This window comes from Pygocentrus nattereri, chromosome 8, assembly GCF_015220715.1.
Source record: "Pygocentrus nattereri isolate fPygNat1 chromosome 8, fPygNat1.pri, whole genome shotgun sequence".
NCBI classification, from domain to species: Eukaryota; Metazoa; Chordata; class Actinopteri; order Characiformes; family Serrasalmidae; genus Pygocentrus; species Pygocentrus nattereri.
Window position 1 is genome coordinate 19916694 of NC_051218.1, and position 20598 is coordinate 19937291.

A 20598-nucleotide genomic window follows, 5' to 3' on the forward strand; every position below is an offset into this window, starting at 1 on the left:
ATGAGAAAATAATGACACCTGTTAACACAGGAAACACAAGTAAGTGTGATGTAATAATTTTGACAATTAATATAGACAACATTAATTTTGACAACTTAAATCACAGGCAAGGAAAATCACCTCACTATGGCCATTAGAACCTGACAAAAATGCTGACACCAACAATCTAGGATTACTATTCCACAGATATTGGGGTGGGGACAGTTATGGTCATTGTGTGTTGTAATGACATTGGTGACTCTTCTCATTTTCTTTATGCTCAAAAATGGTTGCATCCAACTTCATCCAATTGCAAATTCTCACTTTTGTCTCCCCTTATAAAATGATTCTACCAAGCTGGGAGGTGACACAGCAGCATCTTTTTTGAAATGATCACTGGACAGTACAATGTGCCTGAAGGAGAATACTAACTGCCAATTCTGTCACATCAACTAACTGCCACCCCAATTGCTAGCACTGCACTGGGGGATGGGGCGAGAGCCACCGAATGAGAGGTAAATTATGCTCTCTTGGACTCCTGGCCATAGATTGCTGTGGCATCACCTAGGACAATCTCTGGATGATAGGATAAACGACATACACCATTGCAGCAACTGAGAGCCCCGTAGTTCTTTTCGAGTTGGGGAATCTGAGACTTTCTTTGGGACAGGAGCTTCAAAGTTTCAGTCATTTAGCCAAATTGCCAGTGCTACTTATCCCAAATCCAAAAACAACAACAATTATAAAATGCCTCTACCAGAGGAACCAAATTTGAACTGTTAAACACAGAGTTTGTAGAATGATAGCTTAGAGCTAGTTTGCTCTGAACAAAGGATCCACTGAATCAACCAAGTCCACAACCTGCTAGAAAACAGCAGAATGTGAAGCAGTCTGTCAAAAAACTGAAGCAGAACCAAGAATAAACCTTTCAACAAGACGAAACACTCGAACAAATCCATGACAGCGCAGCTCAAAAACAGAACGAATGGAGAGTTTGGGAATAGCTGAGTCAAAGGCCGAGTCTCAATCCAATTGGAATGCTGAGGGGCGACTTCATGAAGGCTGTGCATGTAAGAAAAGCCTCAAATGTCAAACTGCTGAAGTGGGACAGGGCCAAAATTCCACCCTGTCATTGTAAGACACTGATAGACAGTTACAAGAAACACTTACATGTAGCTATTTCTGGAAAGCGCTATTAGAGCCAGCACACTTTTTCCATCCCTAGGAAACGGATTTCAAGTCAGTGGTTTAGATGAAAGATCACCTTAAATCACATTAACCCTAAAATAAGGATCAGTTATTTAAACCAACTGTTTGATGGATGTCAGGGTCTATACTTCTGTTTTTCCTTACACAACACACAAAGAAAAAACAGGACTGTAGAACAAAGACCAAACTGACCATTAGAACAATTTGAATACAGGATACTATAGATTTCAGAAATCTTACATAAGAGATTCATAGGCACAATAATATGATTTAAGAAAAGGGAAGTGATCATGCCTTTTGGATTGTAACAGGAAAAATCCCTGACAATGTATGGTTGTGGGACTTGGTCAGTGGGCTTTGGCCAATATTGCACTATTTACTGTTTCTCACGGCACACACCCTGCGGTAGCTGGTCGCAGCCTGACCACTGAGCAACCTAACTCATAGAGGTTGATTCAAAAATACCAAACCTGCAAGCGAGCCTGACAAAATTCACTTCAGATGTAAACAGAGAGGTGAACATTTGTGTTACATTTCACTTCATTTAATATGACAAAACACATTTCAAGCGAGCCAACACATTGTTCCAAGTACTGAATGAGGCCCGTAGGAAATCTATTGTTCACTTGACAATGATAAATGCATAAATACAGTTCTAGTGAGAGAACATAGCACTGCTTGCCAGTCCACCAAAACATTAAAGGGGAATTCCATCCATTTTTCAAGATTTCTGCATAATGCAATTGTTTTTAAGATGTAAAAAAGTTATTTATAGTGGTTTGATGTGAAATGCTTCATTGCAGAGACACTTGGAGTCAGAATAGTTCATAGTTGTGGAGAGAGGAAAAAATATTTGAAACATTTACTACTTCTAAAAGCTCCCTCAGAAAAGCTATCAGATGAAATGTCCACAAATACGTTGTGCGATACCTAAAACATAGCTTAATGATAGTTTTGGGATAAGCTTTTGGGCTAAAATGTATATTTTTTACTTCCACTCATAGTGGAGAGGTACATGCAGAACTTTCAGATTCACCACCATTTCACAAATATCAACATTAAGTATAAAAACTCACAAGACATACATAGGTTCACAGGTTGTACTGGACAGTAAATAAAATAGCAAATTTTTATTGTAGACATTATGTGCACTGGTTCCACTCTGAAAAAAACTGAGCTGGTAAGCTCCTATACAAGCACCACATCAAACCACTCTGAATGACTTTGTTTACATGTCAAGAATTGAATTGTCTCCATGTGAAACAGACCATTTGGAAACAATGGGGGTCACTTACCAATATCTTCCTAAGTTTTTTCCTAAATCTGCTCTTGAAAAAAGTCCTAAGAAAATGTCTGTCAGATTCATGATATGTTCTTAAACCACAGAATTTTTCACACCTTTGTGTGCACAGATTTGTTTCTTACAAATCCCAAGTAAGAAAACGCTGATGAATGCCAATCTTCGTGAAAACTGCTTAAGTGGAATTTAAGAAGAAATTTCTTCTTAAGAACGGTTGGGGAATGAGGCCCATTCGGTTTGAAAAGATGTGGCTCATTGTCCTGACTAACTGAAAGCTAAATCTGTTTGCAGATGCACCAACCACCAGTGAACAGTGGCACCCTTTGTAGTTCATGAGAGACCACTGGCATTCAATTTTCTAAAAATGATCCTGAACACGAGGCTCTCACACACAGTCAAGCCATCGGTGCCACAATGCCAAAACTGTCCGCGGGGCTTTGTCACCCTGCGTGCTCGCAACTAGCTGCAAAATCATCAACTGTAAAAAATTGCATTACAGAGCAGCCGAGGGGACTGAGAGCAGACTAGGAGCACAATCCAAATGCGGGGGAGGTCGTAGACGAGGCTAATGCAGACAGACACAGACAAACAAGTGCATGCAACCAGTACATAAGTACAGGTGAGAGAATTACCTTGAGTGACGATGTTTATCGCCAACAGCGTAGACAGAACCTTGCTAAAATTCTCCCCAGAGTATAAACTCTCCGGTTCAAAACCCTGCAATAAAAATGAGACAGAAAACCTATTCAGACAGGAGAAACAGAGAAATATAACAAGAGAAATAGATGTGAAATCAGAGGAGACATACACTGTATATTTAAGCTGATGAACAGAATAAAGAAAACTGCACTGGAAGGCAGAAAGTCTGTCAGTAAAGTATAAATATGCAAGTAAACATACACCTATTTGCTGCTTTATTATGCAACTGACCTGTCCAAGCTTTTTCACTGTGATTTTTTGTGAGGTTGGACATGTATTGCAAAATCCTGCTGAGCATAATGGGAAATATTAACAGTTTACATTTAACAGTTAACAAATTTCTAGTTTACAACACTATTCCAGCTACAGACTTATTGTAACTAACTGAAACTAGAAAGATTTGAAATTATGTCATTCTGAAAATATGCTTGTAAAACCCTGCAAAAGATGCTATAAAAGAACACATTAACTGTAGCCCATCTGTTGTTGTGCTACCCTGGCCATGACCTGAAAGTAAGAATGTGCATTCTGACTAATTTTGAAATGAGAATATCCTTAAGAGTTAATGAAAGGATATCCAGTTAACCACACAGAAGTAAAAACAAGAAAGAAAGATAAAAGAAAAATAAAAACAAACAAATAAAAAAGCAGACATCAACCAATAATAATAATATAGGGCTGCAGGCTTACATTTTTAGGTTGATAGCACTGGTGTTGCACAAAAAGACAGCAGCATGCAGTGTAGTTTTATCAAAAACAGCTAAGGCGCAGGGTGAGGCTGCATGTTCAGATGAGGTAATGAGCTAAAGGAGTTAACCAGTATCATGCTGGATGCTGAGGATTTACTGTTTTTTACATAAGAAAATGTTATTTGTCTAGCTTTCTGTTGATCTAGCTAACAGCAGCCAGAATAGTTAGCATTGTTAGTGATACAACCATGCTATCTCTGCCTTCTCAATCATGTCTTAAACAATCTGTCCACACTCAAAAGTATAACACAACACAGCGTACTTACTCATGAATAATTGCAAAACTGTTGCAATTTCATTGAATTTTTAGCTTGTATATTTACTCAGTCTTCCAGCTACGAATACAGTGATTTTGGTATTTGAATACTGGCACTTCCAACAGTTAACTGAATACTTGAGTACTCATGGGCATTCCTTCTGGAATAGGACCATAATAATTGTGCACAGCATCCTTAAGCTTCAGTCAGTAATTGCAAACCTATGAAAGCAGTATTTGTGCCTCATAAAATAGCCAAAGAGTGCAGGTGCATGTACTCAGTGCAAAACAAAACAAATTTAAGTATCAGTCTTTGTAATATAACAGAGCATCATGTAGTATCAGATTTATTTTGCTAATAAAGTTAATGCTCCCTTTGTGCTGCTACTCTAGAATGTCTTGGGCCCGTTTCCTACATACTACATGTGCATGACATGAGCGATGCTGCAGCACGATTGCTATAGCTTGCATGCTTTGGTCATTCACTATTCAAAGACAGTGTTTACGCTGTGGAACAGTACAGCAAGCTTCTACTAACATCAACACATTTCCTTTCTAAATATATAGAATAGAAAAGAGTGCAATGTATTTGCTTTTTATCTGAAGCTTTCTGACTTGTGATTGAACAATCATGACACATACAGTCATATAGAAAAGTTTGGGTGCACAACAACCTACAATTTGTTGTTGATTTTTCTAATTTAAAATAAGTACAGAGATCACACTGCTGCATATTACTGCACAATTACTGTTTATTTGCTGAATTCAGCAAAAACAAAAACAACCCTGTTAAACATGGCTTGTATAAAGGTTATGGAACATTTCATATTTCACTTTTTCCCCCCCAAAATGTTATATTTAAGCATGTCTGTATAGAGGACAGGTTAACTTATATCCACTTCAATGTTTGTTTAAACTTTTGCACATACCTATACTCACCACTAAATATTTACCTACCTTTTTTGTTTGATAACTGATGTAGAATTCCTGTTTTTTTTTAAGTTTCTGTTCTGGTTTCATTTATTTTCATTGTCTATTTCACTGTATTTTGCATGTGTAAAAATAGGCTGTTCTCTAGTTGCAGCATGCTGTTTGTGCAGCATGTGTGAAAGTGTGCAAAGGCAAGATGTGTGAAACAGGCCTTACATAGTACTGTAAATTACATTTGCATGAAGTAAACATATTGTTTTTTTTAAGGATTTTAAGATTTATTCAAAACTATCTGAAGCAAGTAGTAAATAACATACAGTGTACAGTTCATGGACTCCATGACAAAAGCAAACAAAAACAAATTAAAAAGATAAAAACAGACCACAGGGACACCACTGTTTAATAGCCATCATGCATATAATCCTGATTATCTATTGGCTAAAAACTGTGCAAACACAAAAAAGGACTATGATGGTTTGTTAATGTCATAATATATTGATACAGAAGACATACTGCCTGGATATAATCTGGTGACTCTTTGTAATGCTATCAAAGAGCAGATAGGTAAGAGAGCGACTGTAATGATTGTTCTCTTCACGTTAGTCATTCACTCCTCCACAGTACACAGACTGCTATCTTCTTTCCTCCAAAGAGTAAGGTTTCACATTTAAATAAAACATCTTAAATATAGAGTTTGCAAAGCAAGAAGCCTTTGTCAAAACAGCTGTGGACCAGACAAGATGAAGAATTAAGCAACATTCTTCTTCTGCTATTCAAACATTTTCTTCATAATGCAAGTTGTTTGGAAAAACAAATAAATGTGCATAACACAGGCTGAGCTGATTTACAAGGTGTGATATATTTCACACTCGTTCTTTATCTGTGCATCTCAACTCAGCTTTCCTGTCTCTTTGTATAACTTTATAGATGCAATCTATCCAGCGCAATCTGTTAGACTTAAACCTGTAGTAAGTCAAGTTCTGAATTTGCCTTTACTTATTCCAGATCTCCCTGATGAAGCTGTGTTACAACATGTTTGGTGCTGTAACTATCACAGCCTTATCTAAGCTTCAAAATCCATATTAAGCTTGGAAAAAATAAATGAAAACAAAGAAGTGATCTTCTATATGCAGAGATTATGTTTGTCTTTCTCCCGTTAATCTTACATTAATCTTTCTCCTGCTAGGAAAATGACTTTCCGCCCTTTCCCGGATTTTGCAGACATTATCTACACAAACACTTCAGTTTATAGCCTTTAGATTTGCAATAAAATTAGGGTTTTCAATCGGTTGCAAACCTTTTATTTATAACTGATCTCTTTGTCAGCTCTCCCTGCCAAGATCTATACTAAATGTGGTATATTTTAAACTATACTTTAATCTAATGGCAATAAACACCCTCCTTATTTCTCTACCCTGGCTCCAGTAAGTTGCTGCTGATATAAACTCGGGTTACAGTCTATGATTATTTACCAAGTGTCTAGGGTCAGAGCTGGATTTAGGAGGATGGGCTTTAATCATTTGGCTGCAAAAGTCACAGAACGACTTTCAGGGGCCTGTTAAAATGGGTCATTTTGTGCCCTCAGAAGATTTGAAGTGGTCACAGATGGTCGTTAATCGTTTTTACAGATGTACATGTTGAGGGAAGACTTGCATTTACAAATGCTGTAGTCTTGATCTATTAAATAAAACATTTACATTCATATGTATTCATTTATATGATGATTGTTCTTATTCTTTTTTACTCACCTGTGGTTGAATACTTGGTACTCTAAATATTTGCCTATTCAGTGGGGTCTTAAATTAACTAAATGTAAAAATTTTTTTGCCTAGTCCAAAGTAAGAATAACTTTAGATTTGCAGCTATTTTGCTTCCCATTTGAGCACTTCTCCAAAAGCAGAAGTGAAAGTTGTGCGAATGGCCTCTCTGTCCAGTCACATGATTTGCAACATCCATGAACACTTTTGGACCTGAGCGAAGAGTGATGGACCTCTTCGCCACAGAGAGCATGGGCAGGGCCCGGATGTCCACAGGCCATCATATGGTCCATGTTAAAATACACAGCCCATCTCCTTCCAGCTGCATTACAGCATCGCCACTAATTATGGGGGAGGCATTGGAATCAACTGAAAAAGGGAAAGGGACATCCCCCGAAAAGGCAAACATTTAATCTTGACCACATTACTGCATGCTAGCTTTATTCAATTGCCTCTTAAACTTGAGTGATTCAGGACACACTTTACAAAAAGATGCTATTTATACATTTTTTCAGACAACTGATTATTACCCATAGCCTTTGTGAGGTTTATTCCAGTAATGGTTCTAAACTCGCTACTGTTAGATTAGGTTTAGATTCTTGCTGTTTCAAACTAAAGCTGGTGGCTTAAGCCCATTCCAAAGCTTGCCACACAATTTTGCTACATCTATTTTGTAATAGTACTTTTTTTTATGTCTGCCAGAACACAGCAGACAGTACAGAGTGCAAGGCTGGGGAAATGCCCATAAAGAGAAGTTGAATATATTGCTACAAATGTCATGGCGCACATGCTGCTGTAACACATTTTCTTGAAAATGCAGCATGCCATTACTGGTCTCAGCCATGATTCTCAGGTGATAATGTTGCCTGGACATGTTGCTCCACTAAACTGGGAACAGTCCTCCCATTTTGGGGAGGGGACAACATGCCACAAATACAAGTGATCCATGATCTTCTAGCAAACTAAACAACCAAACATGGTAGCCAAGCAGAATTTACTGCAGTCATGTTTCTTCCCTGTTTTTATTCCATAGATTCACTCCACTGTCTATGCTGCTGGCCTCAATTCAGTTTTCATCATCCACTCATTTTAGCTGCAATACTATTCTGTCTCTTAAGACGTGAGCAACAAATTCCAAACATGTAAGCTAACATAAAATAAGATGTACGGCTGGAGACTGACCTAAAGGGGAATTCCACCAGTTTTCCAAAATTTCGGCATCAATCATTACGATGTAAAATAAGTCATTCAGAGCAGTGTGACATAAAATGCTCCATTCTAGAGAAACATACTACGTCAGAATGGTTCACAGTGGAGGTAACAGTAAGCCTGAAGCTTTAAAAGCCTCGAAAAGCTACCTCACAGAAAGTTGTTACATGAAATAGTTACAAATGCACTCTCTGATGCCTGGAACAATGTTTACAGATTTATCACTGTCTTAGAATGATCAACATTACATATAAAAACCTGTGTAGGTTCACTGGTAATTTTGAATAGTGAATTCAATGCCTATATAAGCGCTGTAGATGTCAGAATCCCTGGTTGCTGGAGCACATAACCTTACTGTATCCAAGATACTGAGTTACCTTGATAAATAAATGCAACAGTTTAAGATTGCAACTGAAAACACTATGACAAAGGCCTGGTTCTTGTTGACTCTGGCTTAAAGGGGAATTTCACAGACTTTTCAAATTTTCTGTATAAACCAGCGATCGGGAGGTAAACAGAGTCATTTAGAGGGCTTTGATTTGAAATGATTCATTTGTAGAGAAGTTTACCAACACAGATTTCTTTACAGTGATATCTACAATTTAAACATATCCGTTTTATTTAATATCCAACCTCCGCTAAGCCCACACGTGTCCTCTGAGTTTTGCTGATGATGGTAAAAATAATCAGAAATCTGAAACTTTATGTTTTCTTTGGGGACTATTGCATCCTTCCACCATGAACAGATTAAAATAAATGGATGAAAATACGTTTCAGATCAACTTTTTTATATCACAAAACTACTCTAAAACAATGTTTTGACAGATATTACATTTCATGTAATAACTCTGTGAGGGAGCTTTTAGGGGTGGACGTCTGGTTCCTATCACCATCACTGTAAACAATTCTGACTCCACTCTGAACGACTTCCTCAGCCTTTAATCATGCAGAAATGTGGAAAAATCGGTGGCGTTCCCCTTTAAACAGAGAAGAGCTGCAACTTTTACTAGCTTTAGCACTAGTATTGTAAACCATTGGCACGTGCGGTGCAGTTTATATAAAATGTTTTATTTTAGGCGATGAAATTACTTCATTTCATGTCAGAATTAATATCGTGTAAGTTAGCATATGCGTAGTTTGTTGGTGTTAATACCAGGAACAGAGCCCTGAGTCTCCCTCAGCCAAGAAATGTAACGTTACGGGCAGCGCAACATGCAGGAGAAGGTATGGACCAAGTGTCACAGTCGTAACATTAACACGGCGTAATGTCAACTTACCTCAACCTTTAAGGAGAGACATCCTTTCAGAAACTCCCGAATGTTGGCTATACAGTCCGCTTCGCATTTGGGCTCCGGGCAATACTGTGAACAGCCAAAGATGAAAAAGGTCAATTAAAAAAATCCCAAAATAACGTTGGTGAAAAGCTCCGGCTGCTGCTGCTGCTGCTACTCAGCACTCAGAATAGCCGGAGATCCCTCAGGGAAAGGGCTGTGTGTTTATCGCTGAAACGGGCTGTCCCTGTTGAACTGCTGCAGCCCATTAGTACAGAAAAAGGGGCTTCTTCGAGCTCAGTCGGTGAAGTAATGAAGGATTCTCCTTTCTCGTCTCAAACAGCACATCTCTCGCTGCCCTGTCGAACCAGGAAAAGAGACTTTGTGGAGGAAGTGACGATGTCCTCGGGCTCGGTCTAGACCTCACAAGCATGGACATATGAAACCAGGACAAAACAGGCTGTGTCTGCTGGAAAAATGTGCTGTTAATACGCGAGAAAGCGACCACACAGTCCTAACTAAACAGCTACAGCCTCTGCTCAGCTCAGCTCAGCTCAGCTCAGCTCAGCTCAGGCGCCGCATGTCCTCGAGCGGGACGTTAAACCTGCTTATATGTCTGCACTGACTCTATGACCTGTGGGCTGCCTTCAGGACGATATAGCGGCGGTTTACGGGTAGAGGGGCACGGGTAAACCCGCACAACTCACGGAAATATAGGCATAGTTAAACCAAATAGACTTTGGGGGATAAATAAAGTTCTCTGAGTTAAACTGAACAGATGTATCAAAAGCCGATAGGAAGTGGACACCAGACCCTACAACTGAAAATCGCTCACACGGGGCCTTTAAGTGCACATTATTGTTTAAATCACGCGGTGAGGCAGAGCAGCAGAGCGTGCTTTAGCTGCTGTGTTGTGATTGTAGATAAAACATGGCACGAAAAACGCCAGTTAGAGAATGCGGAACACTTTTCCCTCCTGAGACAGGAAGTCCGAGTTTACATTGCGATTAAACAGCGTTTTGGAGAGATAAAGTGTCAGTCAAACCAAATTGCAGCCCTTATTTTACTTCATCTGTTAACTATCTTTAATTTGGCTCTTGTGAAACACTGGAGGCTACATGTAGCTAATCGCTCTGCTCGGCTTCAAAAGCATCGCTCTCCCGCTTTGCTGCGAGTCCTTATTGTGTCTGCCTGCAAGCCAAAGCAGCCATCTGCCCTCCTTTACCATCCAGATCAAGTTTCTTTGCCATATTGCGTTACCTTCTGAACGGATCCGGGTACCAGCCGTTCCATAAGCTTACACAAAACGGCCCCATCTCTCAGCGAGGCTTTCAGGAAGCCCTCCGGATCGGCGATGTTCTTCTTCGGGGAATTAAGGACTCCTAAGGATATGAGCCACGTTACGGTCTGCTCCTCTGGGTTCATGGCTCGGGATCACCGGGCCTCGCCGAGTTCTGCAGCACCGCTGGTGCAGCGAGTAGGACGGGACAGATGCTACCCACATCCGTAGCACTTCTGCTTTGCGGAACAGCGTTAAAACCAGCAGCGAGCCGACTCCGCGACGCTGCAGGGAAGTCCTCCAGGACGAGGACGTTGTACCATCTAACGGTTTTCATGCATCGATTCCAGTTAATGAAGCGCTTTTTCTCGTGGAGCCTGTTCCACACTACATTTGATCCATGTGTGTAATTTGAGAACATGTAGGTCTCAGCACGTAGCCTAGAGCTTCCTTTACGTTACTACTACAGAGCAACAGATCTCACATTAAACATTCATTCTCTTCAGTCAGTGGAGGGAGACAAATAACTTCACAAGAGGTCAGATCATTTTAAATATTTATTTAAATAAAATGCATCAAACATCACTCCACATGTGTGTTCAGCTCCATCTAAAGGACTCCCACCTGGTCAGCCCTGCGTTTGATCTAGAAAATAAGAGAAAAGGAAAAATAAGTGAGACCATCCAAACTCTATGCGGCATTGTGTACATATGTGGGGCTGGGCATACCTGCTTGAAGCAGAATCTACTGCACATGGCCAAAAAAAAACAAAACCCATAAGTGGCCATGAGCTTTGAAGCAGCTATGATCATTCACATTCCCATCATGTTCATCCTGCAACAAGAAACAGATCCAATTAATATCCTGCTATAGCAATGAAAGGGTAATTATGAATAAGTTTCTCAAACAAATCAAATGGTCCAATTTTATTGAGCTTCCAGTTACTTTCCAGGCTGAACGACAGAACTGGGTCTTTCCAAGTTGTCTCCTTTGTTAGGATGGGCATGCTTGTGAGTGGCTCTGGCTTTTGTTAAAACCTAAGGCAACTTTCTACAAGTTCAATATAGGTCCACTGAAATAATGGTCTGGATTTGTAATTGGGGAGGGGGGGGGGGGGTGTCTGGGGGAACTTATACTACATTGAGGAAATAGTCCTTTGGTGGAAGGTTTCATCTTAATATCCTCAAAGAGCCATTTGTCTTTTGCAATGTGATGTTGGAGAGGTGGCAAAAAGGAAGAAAAAAAAAAAAAAATCCATCAGATTATCCTTCTTGAGAATGTGCAATTTTTGGTTGCCATTCGTTCCTGAAACTATGGGCCTTTTAACTCAATGAACTCCATTGGGTTTGTAAGATTATACAGACTCCTTTGGTTGCAGGGTTGATTTTTGTGTTAAAAGTTGTTCAAGTATGATAACTGTACGGTGTTAGATTGCAGCATAGCATTCGTAAGGTCAGAAGAGGCAAGATTGATGTTTAACCTGTAGTTGAGACTGAAACTCAAACCATCGAGTTAACTTCACTTAGACCAGAGACAAAAGGGTTTGCTTTGCTTACCAGCTGTTGACACGTTTAATCTCGTGTTGAATTGTTTCTTGCATTTTGCTTGTCTTTGGATTGGTCGTTGCAAGCCGTCAAAGTTTACTTTACGATGAGGGATCCGTTTGCACTGAGAAAAACTATACTGATAAAGAGTTTGGCAAAGTGACATTTCTCTTGTTCTCAACAGACTGAACAATGTCAACAAGAATATTTTCCACAATCTAAACTGGATAAATTTTTTTTTGTTTCCCCTCACCATGAATGTCTGAGGCACTGAGCTGACAAGTTTCAATGGTTCCATGGTCCTCTTTGAACAGTAGTGTTGCGCAAGCTCTTGGATTAAAAATTTTATTTGTAAATGAAAACCATACTTTCGGGCATTGCAGGTTTAACATCACTAAGATACAAAAACTAACACTCATCACTTAAATTGGCAACAGTACCATTAAATGGGAGACGGGCAGAAAAAAAAAGAAAAACTTACATATAAAAAGGAAAAAAAAACTTCACAAGTCTGGGTACAGCTTGAAACTGAAGCTTGAAGTTCATATAGGTTAAAAATTGACTCCATTTTCTCTGCACATGTAGAATGCCCCACAATTTAAGCTGACCCTTTCGTCACACCGAGTCCATTTCAGTATCGACTGCGGCCCATTCCTCTATCTGCCCGACTGCCTCCGCGGCCGCCACCCCGAGGCGCGCCACGACTTGAGCTGCTGTATTCACGAGGAGGGTAGCCTCTTTCTAGTGGAGGGGCCGGGCCCCGCTCTTGCCTGCCCAGTCGCTCACCACGGCTAGCGGAGTATGGGTCACTCCGACTGCTGGGATAACTGTCGCGACTGCCATATCCATCCCGGGAACTGCTCCCATAGTCGTCATAGCGACTGCTTCCGCCACTCCCACTGTAGGATGGAGGGGGACCCCTTGAGGGTGGGGCACTGCGCGAATTACCTGCAGGGTCAATGGTCATGTAATTGGCAAAATTCACAGACATATTTTGTGCAAGTCACTGCGTTTGTCAAGTGCCCACTTTCCTACATATATTCCTCACTGCTGTTTTTAAACGTTTGCATTTCAGGGCTGTTAACGTTTCCAAATGTGTCAAGACTGAATTTGGATCTCTGGGGTGCGAAGTGCTGCTTCATTCAAACATAACTACTTGATAATGATGACAATGGTGCAAACGAGAGCAACTTTTTTTTTTCCTTAAGATTTGAGTTCCAGAGGATAGATTGTAGATTGGGCACTTGGTTTCTCTTGTTTGATTTGGACAGGACTATCGGAAAGACTCAAAGAGGGAGAAAAAGCTTGCCAGGGAGTCCATGTTGAGTGCGATTTTGACACTGTGGAACATCTGAGTTGAAAGGAAGCTGTGAAGTTTCCACTGATTTATTTGTATTGACACGAGGTGGCCTTGTCCCAGGAGCACAAAACGCAATTGTGGGAGAAACCCTAAAACCTTTTCTAAAAACTAATGAAGTACTCTTACCGTAACCGTCATAGGGGTCTCTATAGGAGCCTGCGCTTGGCCGCTCCATATAGCCCCTGGGTTCTCTACCTCCTCCATAACCATCACGATCACTATGAACAGAGAAACCAGGAAGGAGGTGCGATAATGTTAGAAAACACTTTAAAAAAAAAAAAAAAAAAAAAAAAAACACCACACACGCAAAATTCAAAACATACCTGTAGCCTCTAGATGCTGAACCATAATCATCTCTGGAACTGGACTGGGATGGATACTCGCGGTATGAGTAGTCACGTGGTGGAGGGGCATAGTCCCTGCTGTCTCGTGAGCTCATGTAGTCCCGGCTGGAATAGCTGTACAGAATAGACAGTCAGGCACTCAAGCACTATTCAACCAAGTCATTTCACATCACTAAATGATTTACCTGTCTTTAGTATTGTAATGGTCATCACGTGGTGATGGATAGTCATCCCTCCTTGACATAAGTGATTCTCTGCGGGGAGGAGGAGGACCATAAGGATCCCGGTCCCTTGACATTGGGGCTGCAAAATAACAGTGAGAGTTTACAACGTTATGAGTTTAATATAATTGAGCTTTGAATACAAGCGAACAGAGTAAATCAAAGCTTGCTTACGTCTGCCCATTGGCCCAGATGGTGCTGATCTTTTTGGTGGCGGCCCTCCGTTACGCACTGGCGGTCCCCTTTTCAACGGAGGTGGACCTCTGGAGGACATCCCTTTAAAGAAAGGTTCTACAATATCTACGTTATCACAGTAGTCTTTAGACAGAAACATCAACGTAGGCTCAGAACTTCTTAGAGAACTGAACATCAACTTGGAGATCAGTTGAAAGAATGTCATCATAGCCCACAAGTTAAAGAAGAAAAAAAGATTCTGGAATCATACCTCTGCTTGGTGGTCCCCGCATTCCACTAGGTGCACCTCTGGAGCCTCGTGGGCCTCGGGGAGGGCCACGACTGCGTGGGTGCATTGATGGTGGGCCACGGCGGCCTGATGATTCAAACTGTGGCTTTGTGGCCTGCTCTACTTTGATGGGTTTACCATCCAGGGCCTTGGAAATGCAACAGAACAGGTTAGGTTAAACTGTTCCTAATCAAAGAGTAAAAATCTAATTAGACTGAACATATGTAAGCTCAGAACTTCTTAGAGGATGATTGTGGACAGTCATTTCCAACAGATCAATGCCACAAAGTGTCATCACAGCTTACTAATCACAATTGTAATTATATACATACCTTTCCATTCATTTCCCTTGCAGCATCTTTGGCATCACCAGGATTTTCATATGTGACAAAAGCAAAGCCCCTGGATTTGTTCGTTTCACGATCTTTCATCAATAGAACTACATAAAGAAAGACCACCAAGTGTTAGAACATACCTTCAATTCCAACATTAGTGATATCAACTGCACATGTGCAAGCTCAGTACTTCTTAGAGGAATTGAATGAACTTTTCATTTTGGTGTTGATCAAGTCCACAATTTTCTTCACAGCTTGCAAGATAACTACTGGACTAGAAGCTCAATATTAAATGAAGGACTATATGCACAGAAAGAAAAAAATACCAACTTTAAAAATTTCATTACAGGTTCCTTTTTGGTTCCCACATTCTTGCATGCCAACATGCCTTGTCGGCAATATCACCTGTTGACCACTCAAACTTTACATGTTGTGCTAGTGTTTTCATTTTATTATTATTATTTTTTTTTAAATAATTAAAATGCAGGACCCCCTAAAAGGAAGAATTTCATTTAGGTTCATTGTGTGAAGCAGTACTGTGTTCTTTGCCCAGTCAAGCTTGTGACTACTTCCTCTCTTCTCATAAGTTGTTTGTTATACAGTCGAGTTGACAGCGGTACCTGTACAGACTCAACTCTGCATAGTTGACTGTCACATATCGAAACTCTGTCACTAATTTTGTCCTGTGCTGGTAACAATTTGCATACTTTGTTAGTGGAATGTGTTAACACAGCCCAGAGCAGAAAGATTTGCGAGCTTGGCGCACTTTGGATGAAAAGGAAGAAAAAAACCAAAACTGATGGCTACAGCAAGTGTGGTAACGTAAGTTACCACAAACATGTTTAGAGGTTTGAATGTTACCTAGAAATAAGATACTTGCTCCGATTTGCGCAACTATAACGAACTGATAAATAGTTAAATCACTTAACATCTCTGTAGAACATTCGCAAAACGTCAGCAAGCCTGTGTAACTTATCTTGATTTTTCACTCCACTCCTATTAAAAAACCTTTATACACAGCAGTGATACCACCTCACCGTCCATTACCTTCAGATATTCGGCCAAACTTGCTGAAATAGCCCTCAAGAGCTTTTTCAGTCGTTTCAGTGTTCAGGCCACCTATGAACAGCTTTCCTGGTCGGTCTGCCTCTGCCATATTTGTCTTTAAAAACTGCAAATGAGAAACAAGCATTATGTTAGGTTGCAAGCCCAATATGTGCATGTAGCCATGTTTCAAAGATTATTTTTCAAAGATTATTCATTATGATTTGTTTCTCTGCTGAGTACCACAGCTCTCCAAGACACAGCAAACCTAAGTGTGTGCTGTGAGCAACATCTGCAGTCTACTGAATCAAGGCATATGGCCATCGTGTAAACCTGTACTGCATTTGCAACAATAATTGTGATTACTCCATTACAAAACAACCCAAAACGACAGCCTGATTACTGCTACACCTTGCTCATCGTCTGGGAAACAGCACTGCAGTTTAATGCTTCCCTGCTCTCTCCCAATAAATGAATTAACTGCCCAACCTACACAATTGAGGTGGCTGGTTGAAACCATTACTCGACACAACGGCTTGCCAGTACAGTCCGTTTTCATATGGACTGCAACAATTTAGCTTCACGTCACGTTTTTTTCCTTCACATCACGTGTTTTCTGATTTCTACCTGACTGATGCAGAATCTAATTGAACGTGTGAAGCTAAACGGGATGATTACGCGGATATGACTTAAATGTCTAAGCGCTTAACGCCAGCTGAAGTATTTTTAATGCACATTTTACAAGTTTGACCACTTGACAGATTTGCCCAATGTGGACAGCGAGCCATCTCAACCCTGGTCAGACAAAAAACTTACACGTTTACAAAATAACGCTACGTTTTAGTGACCGAGAGAGAAAGAAAAAAAGAAAGAAAGCGAAAAGCGAGTGTTAGCCTAGCTAACCTAACGTTACATCTGTTTGGTCAGTCCAGCCGGCGCCGGCGCTCTTACCGTAGATCATTACACTACACAAAGTAGCGTCATTAGACGCTTCCACCGATATAAACTAGCTAACTAACATTAGGCTGGCCAGCTCACTAACGTTAGAAACGGAGTTATTTCGCCGAAAATCAAAACCACAGCTACTGCCTGTTGCCTGGCTAACGTGAATCACAAAATGGCGGCAAGAGCTTGTGAAGCGTGAGTCTTTTGGGGGGCCACGGCCTCCAACCGCGCACGGCCCCTTCACTTAGCTAGCTAAGTTAGCTAACGCGCTAAAGCTACCACGCCGACACAACCCTCACCACATGCAGCGACGGTCTAAAACTGAAGTAACGTTTATCGAAATAATGACTTATTAGCTACGTTCATTCTCACACTAATACGGCGTTCATCTGACCTCTCGGATATGTCGCTAAATTAGCCACGTCCTCAAGCAGCTTGCAAACTGCGCTAGCACAGCGCTCATTTTGCTACCAGCTAGCCAACCTCCGCTAACTGGGCCAGCTCAGTCCAGCAGTAAACACCCGACACACAACCGGAGGACTAAGTGCCACATTACAGTTTCAGAACGTCTTGCTCTTATAAAAGACTGAATCGAAAGAGGTGACCGACCCGCGTTTGTGCGGGCAGGTTTACTACCCACTCACCTGAATATGACGGGCGTGCAACAAGACAACCGAAAAAAATCGCACCCTCGTTTTTATCAGTCGGCTGGTCCGCCCAGGAAGTCGTAACGCTGGGGAGAAACCACTCACTCGCTTCTCGTAGCCACTTCCACTCAAGACCACTGCTGCAGGGAGTTAGCTAACGCTTGTTGTTTCGCAAATGTACCGATATCTACCATAGCTGTAGATCACGCTTTTAAATAACCAATAAAGGCTAAATCTGCAAATTAGCTCAGAATGGGCACGTTAAAGAAAGTATGATTTCATCATTAAATATTATTGAACTCCCGTCGAAAGAGTTTGTTACCTCTAAACATGGACTTTCCCAAATGGAAGCGCGCACGGACTGAATTAGCTGGTGTTGCATATCTGCACGTTTGGCTTGTCCTACATTGAAAGTATTAGGAGTATTTTTTATAGTATTAGTATATTTTTGTTTTACTAAAATTGGAAATAATTAGTAATTTTCGGTATTACTGTTAGGGTATTTAAAAAATTTAGTAGTAAAATTGTAATTTGCATTTTTTGGTCTATTACATTAGTGTTCAATGGAGAACTGTTACTTTACTGTTTACTTTACTGTTAATGTAAGTCAAAGGAACCAGATTGTTTTGCAAGTAATTTGTAATTTTTTGGTCCACTCAACGTAATTACGCAATTGTCACTTCACTTGAACGCAATTACAACGTAAAGGGCAGCAGGCATTTTCAAAGCGGAAGATTTCGTTCCAACAGCAACGCTATCTATCTATCTATCTATATATATATATATATATATATATATATATATATATATATATATATATATATATATATATGAGAGAAAGAGAGAGAACACTAACACTGAATCAAATAGCCACACCGGCCCTTTAAGGATAAGTTGGACACTTCAGCCCAGTGAAGATGAAGCCCCAATATGTTTCTGCTGCCCGGAGAACCAGTGGGCGTAACGAATGGGCGGAGACACTGGCAATTATTTCTTGCATCGGCCAATCATATAGCAGATGGACTGTCAATCAAAACTTGCATTGGCCAATCACAAGTGTGAATGACCTGTCTCTCATTTTATGCATCAGCCAGTGGTTTGAAGGAAAGTGCGAAAAGGCGTCACATACTGTTGAGGCACGCGGAAATCGGAATATATATATATATATATATATATATATATATATATATATATATATATATATATATATATATATACACACACACACACACACATACACACACATATATAGATAGATAGATAGATAGATAGATAGATAGATAGATAGATAGATAGATAAAGTCACACATCTTATTTTTTACTCCACTACATTGTGTGAAATCTGTCGTTCCTGTTGGTTTGTATGTACACGCTTAGGTCTCTTTAGCAGGTAAAGCAGGACTGACCATCACACATAAAAGCATTAGTGAACTGATAGAACATGTTCTTCCTGATTTTGTGGGTAAATACATGAACACAGTATAGAAATTCGTGCACATATGCAGTTTTTCTGATTTTATACAAACACTGTTTCCCCATAAACTTCGCTTCTTAAACAAAAGTTATTCTATAACCAATTAGTTCCTGATGGAAACTTGTTTGCCTTCAGTCTTTTGTGTTTATGATCATTTTAGGTCTTCGGTCTGCAGAAACCCCCTTCTCACAACCTCTAACTAGATTACACGTTAACGTTTGGCTGCTTAGCGATTTCATCACTTAATGCGTTCATAACTCACCTAGAGGATGCCATTTAAAACCTGCTGAAACAAAGTCACAGAACCCATTAAAAGTGTCTGTCGGTTCCTGGTGGTTTTCAGTGGTCGATAATGGTGTTCTGGGTTGATATCACAGTGTAAGGGATTCAAATAATTTAATTAGGTGTTCTGGGACTGATTCCATATGTTTCCTAATGGTCTCTAACGGCAACCATCAAGCCAATTCCCGTTAGGAAGCAAAACAATCGGATTTATTCCTAACGCTTGAGCTTTCATGAGTTTCAGCAGTAGTGTGTTTGTTTATTTCTGCGAACGAACCCGACATTGGTTTATTGTCGTGGTTTTCATTTGAAAGTTTCCATATTAAACGATCTTATAATTAGTCTGACAGCGTTAATATACATCCAGTGTAGCTCTTGTTGCTCAGCAATAAGTGGTTCGCTGTTTTTCCCTCATAAAACCAACAAAAACCCTGTGGTGCCAGAGCGGCCCATGCCAGGCTGAGTGCAGGTCTGCAGCCGGACCCTTAGCTTGGCTAACGCAGAACATGACGGACAGCTCGTTCTAATCTGCGGTTGGCCAAAGCAAAATGTGATTGACGGCCAAGAGCAGTTATTTAATTGGTTGATGCAAAAAACGATGAACAGACTCCAGCCCCCAGTTCCCTCCCCTTTAGGGCTCCAGACCGCCTCTGCAATCATGACGTCAGTAAGCGCGATGAGCTATCGCTCAGCCAATGAGCTAATCAGTTTGCCAACCAATCAGCACTCAGTAAAATACATTTTTTTAGTAAAATACATCAGCATACTTTTCAAAACTTAACGAAGGACCTGGACAAATAGTAAGTATTTTAACTTTTAACTCATTTGTAGCCATTTAGTTCCAGTCCTGCCATTCTTTGAGGACTCGCTCGCGGGCGCCCTCTGGTTGCAGTTATGTTTTTGATTTATCGGGAGAAACGCTAAGATTCCCTAAACGGGCTCTGTGTTGACACAATGTACTGTTTAGGCACTAGGCAGCAGAGGTGGACCCAAATACTACTGCAATAAAAGTAGACGTCCTTACTCTAGACCTCAACTTGAGTAAAAATACAAAAGTATTTGCCTTCAAATGTACTTAAGTATCGAAAGTAAAAGTACTAAAAGATTAATTATGGCTCTGATGTCCTGTCATCATTTTTGTAATAAGACTCGCTTCATGAACTCATTTTAGGTGAAAATACTCCAGTGTCTCTCTTGGTAAACCAGTCTTTTAATAGAACGTCTTCTCTATTAAAATGATCAGCACAGAAGACTGAAGGCCAACAGTTTCCACCAGGGAGAGCCGAGTGGCTCTGAAATCA

General features: G+C 40.4%; 2 protein-coding genes and 3 non-coding genes across 7 annotated transcripts in view; all 5 read right to left on the minus strand.

Annotated features, from left to right (window-relative positions):
* Positions 1-11123, minus strand: part of arhgef6 (Rac/Cdc42 guanine nucleotide exchange factor (GEF) 6) — a 46310-nt gene extending 35187 nt beyond the window's left edge. Inside the window, exons 1-3 of one of the 2 annotated variants that reach the window (XM_017707102.2) lie at positions 10620-11123; positions 9366-9449; positions 3121-3205 (exon numbers count right to left, since the gene is read on the minus strand). In XM_017707102.2, coding sequence (XP_017562591.1) covers positions 3121-3205; positions 9366-9449; positions 10620-10784 — 334 coding nt within the window. In that variant the 5' untranslated portion in view covers positions 10785-11123. The remainder of the gene's footprint in view (positions 1-3120; positions 3206-9365; positions 9450-10619) is intronic. The other variant, XM_017707101.2, reaches the window with a different exon arrangement.
* Positions 11124-11180: 57 nt separating this feature from the next.
* On the minus strand, positions 11181-16829 carry rbmx (RNA binding motif protein X-linked). Of its 2 annotated transcripts, none has more exons than XM_037540485.1 (10): positions 16443-16829; positions 15953-16076; positions 14903-15009; positions 14553-14718; positions 14282-14383; positions 14072-14189; positions 13866-14000; positions 13669-13760; positions 11367-13130; positions 11181-11283 (listed from the first exon to the last, which is right to left on the minus strand). In XM_037540485.1, exons 1-9 carry the CDS (start codon positions 16506-16508, stop codon positions 12814-12816), a joined length of 1227 nt encoding a protein of 408 aa, XP_037396382.1. In that variant the 5' UTR covers positions 16509-16829; the 3' UTR covers positions 11181-11283; positions 11367-12813. The 2 variants fall into 2 exon arrangements, with proteins under 2 accessions (XP_037396382.1, XP_017562595.1); XM_017707106.2 differs by having other exon boundaries at positions 14282-14398; positions 16443-16822.
* LOC119263947 lies at positions 14448-14513 on the minus strand. Its single transcript, XR_005130660.1, has one exon. It is a non-coding gene; the product is annotated as a small nucleolar RNA SNORD61 (small nucleolar RNA).
* On the minus strand, positions 14797-14871 carry LOC119263946. Its single transcript, XR_005130659.1, has one exon. It is a non-coding gene; the product is annotated as a small nucleolar RNA SNORD61 (small nucleolar RNA).
* Positions 15085-15160, minus strand: LOC119263949. The gene has a single exon (XR_005130662.1). It is a non-coding gene; the product is annotated as a small nucleolar RNA SNORD61 (small nucleolar RNA).
* Positions 16830-20598: the final 3769 nt, after the last annotated feature.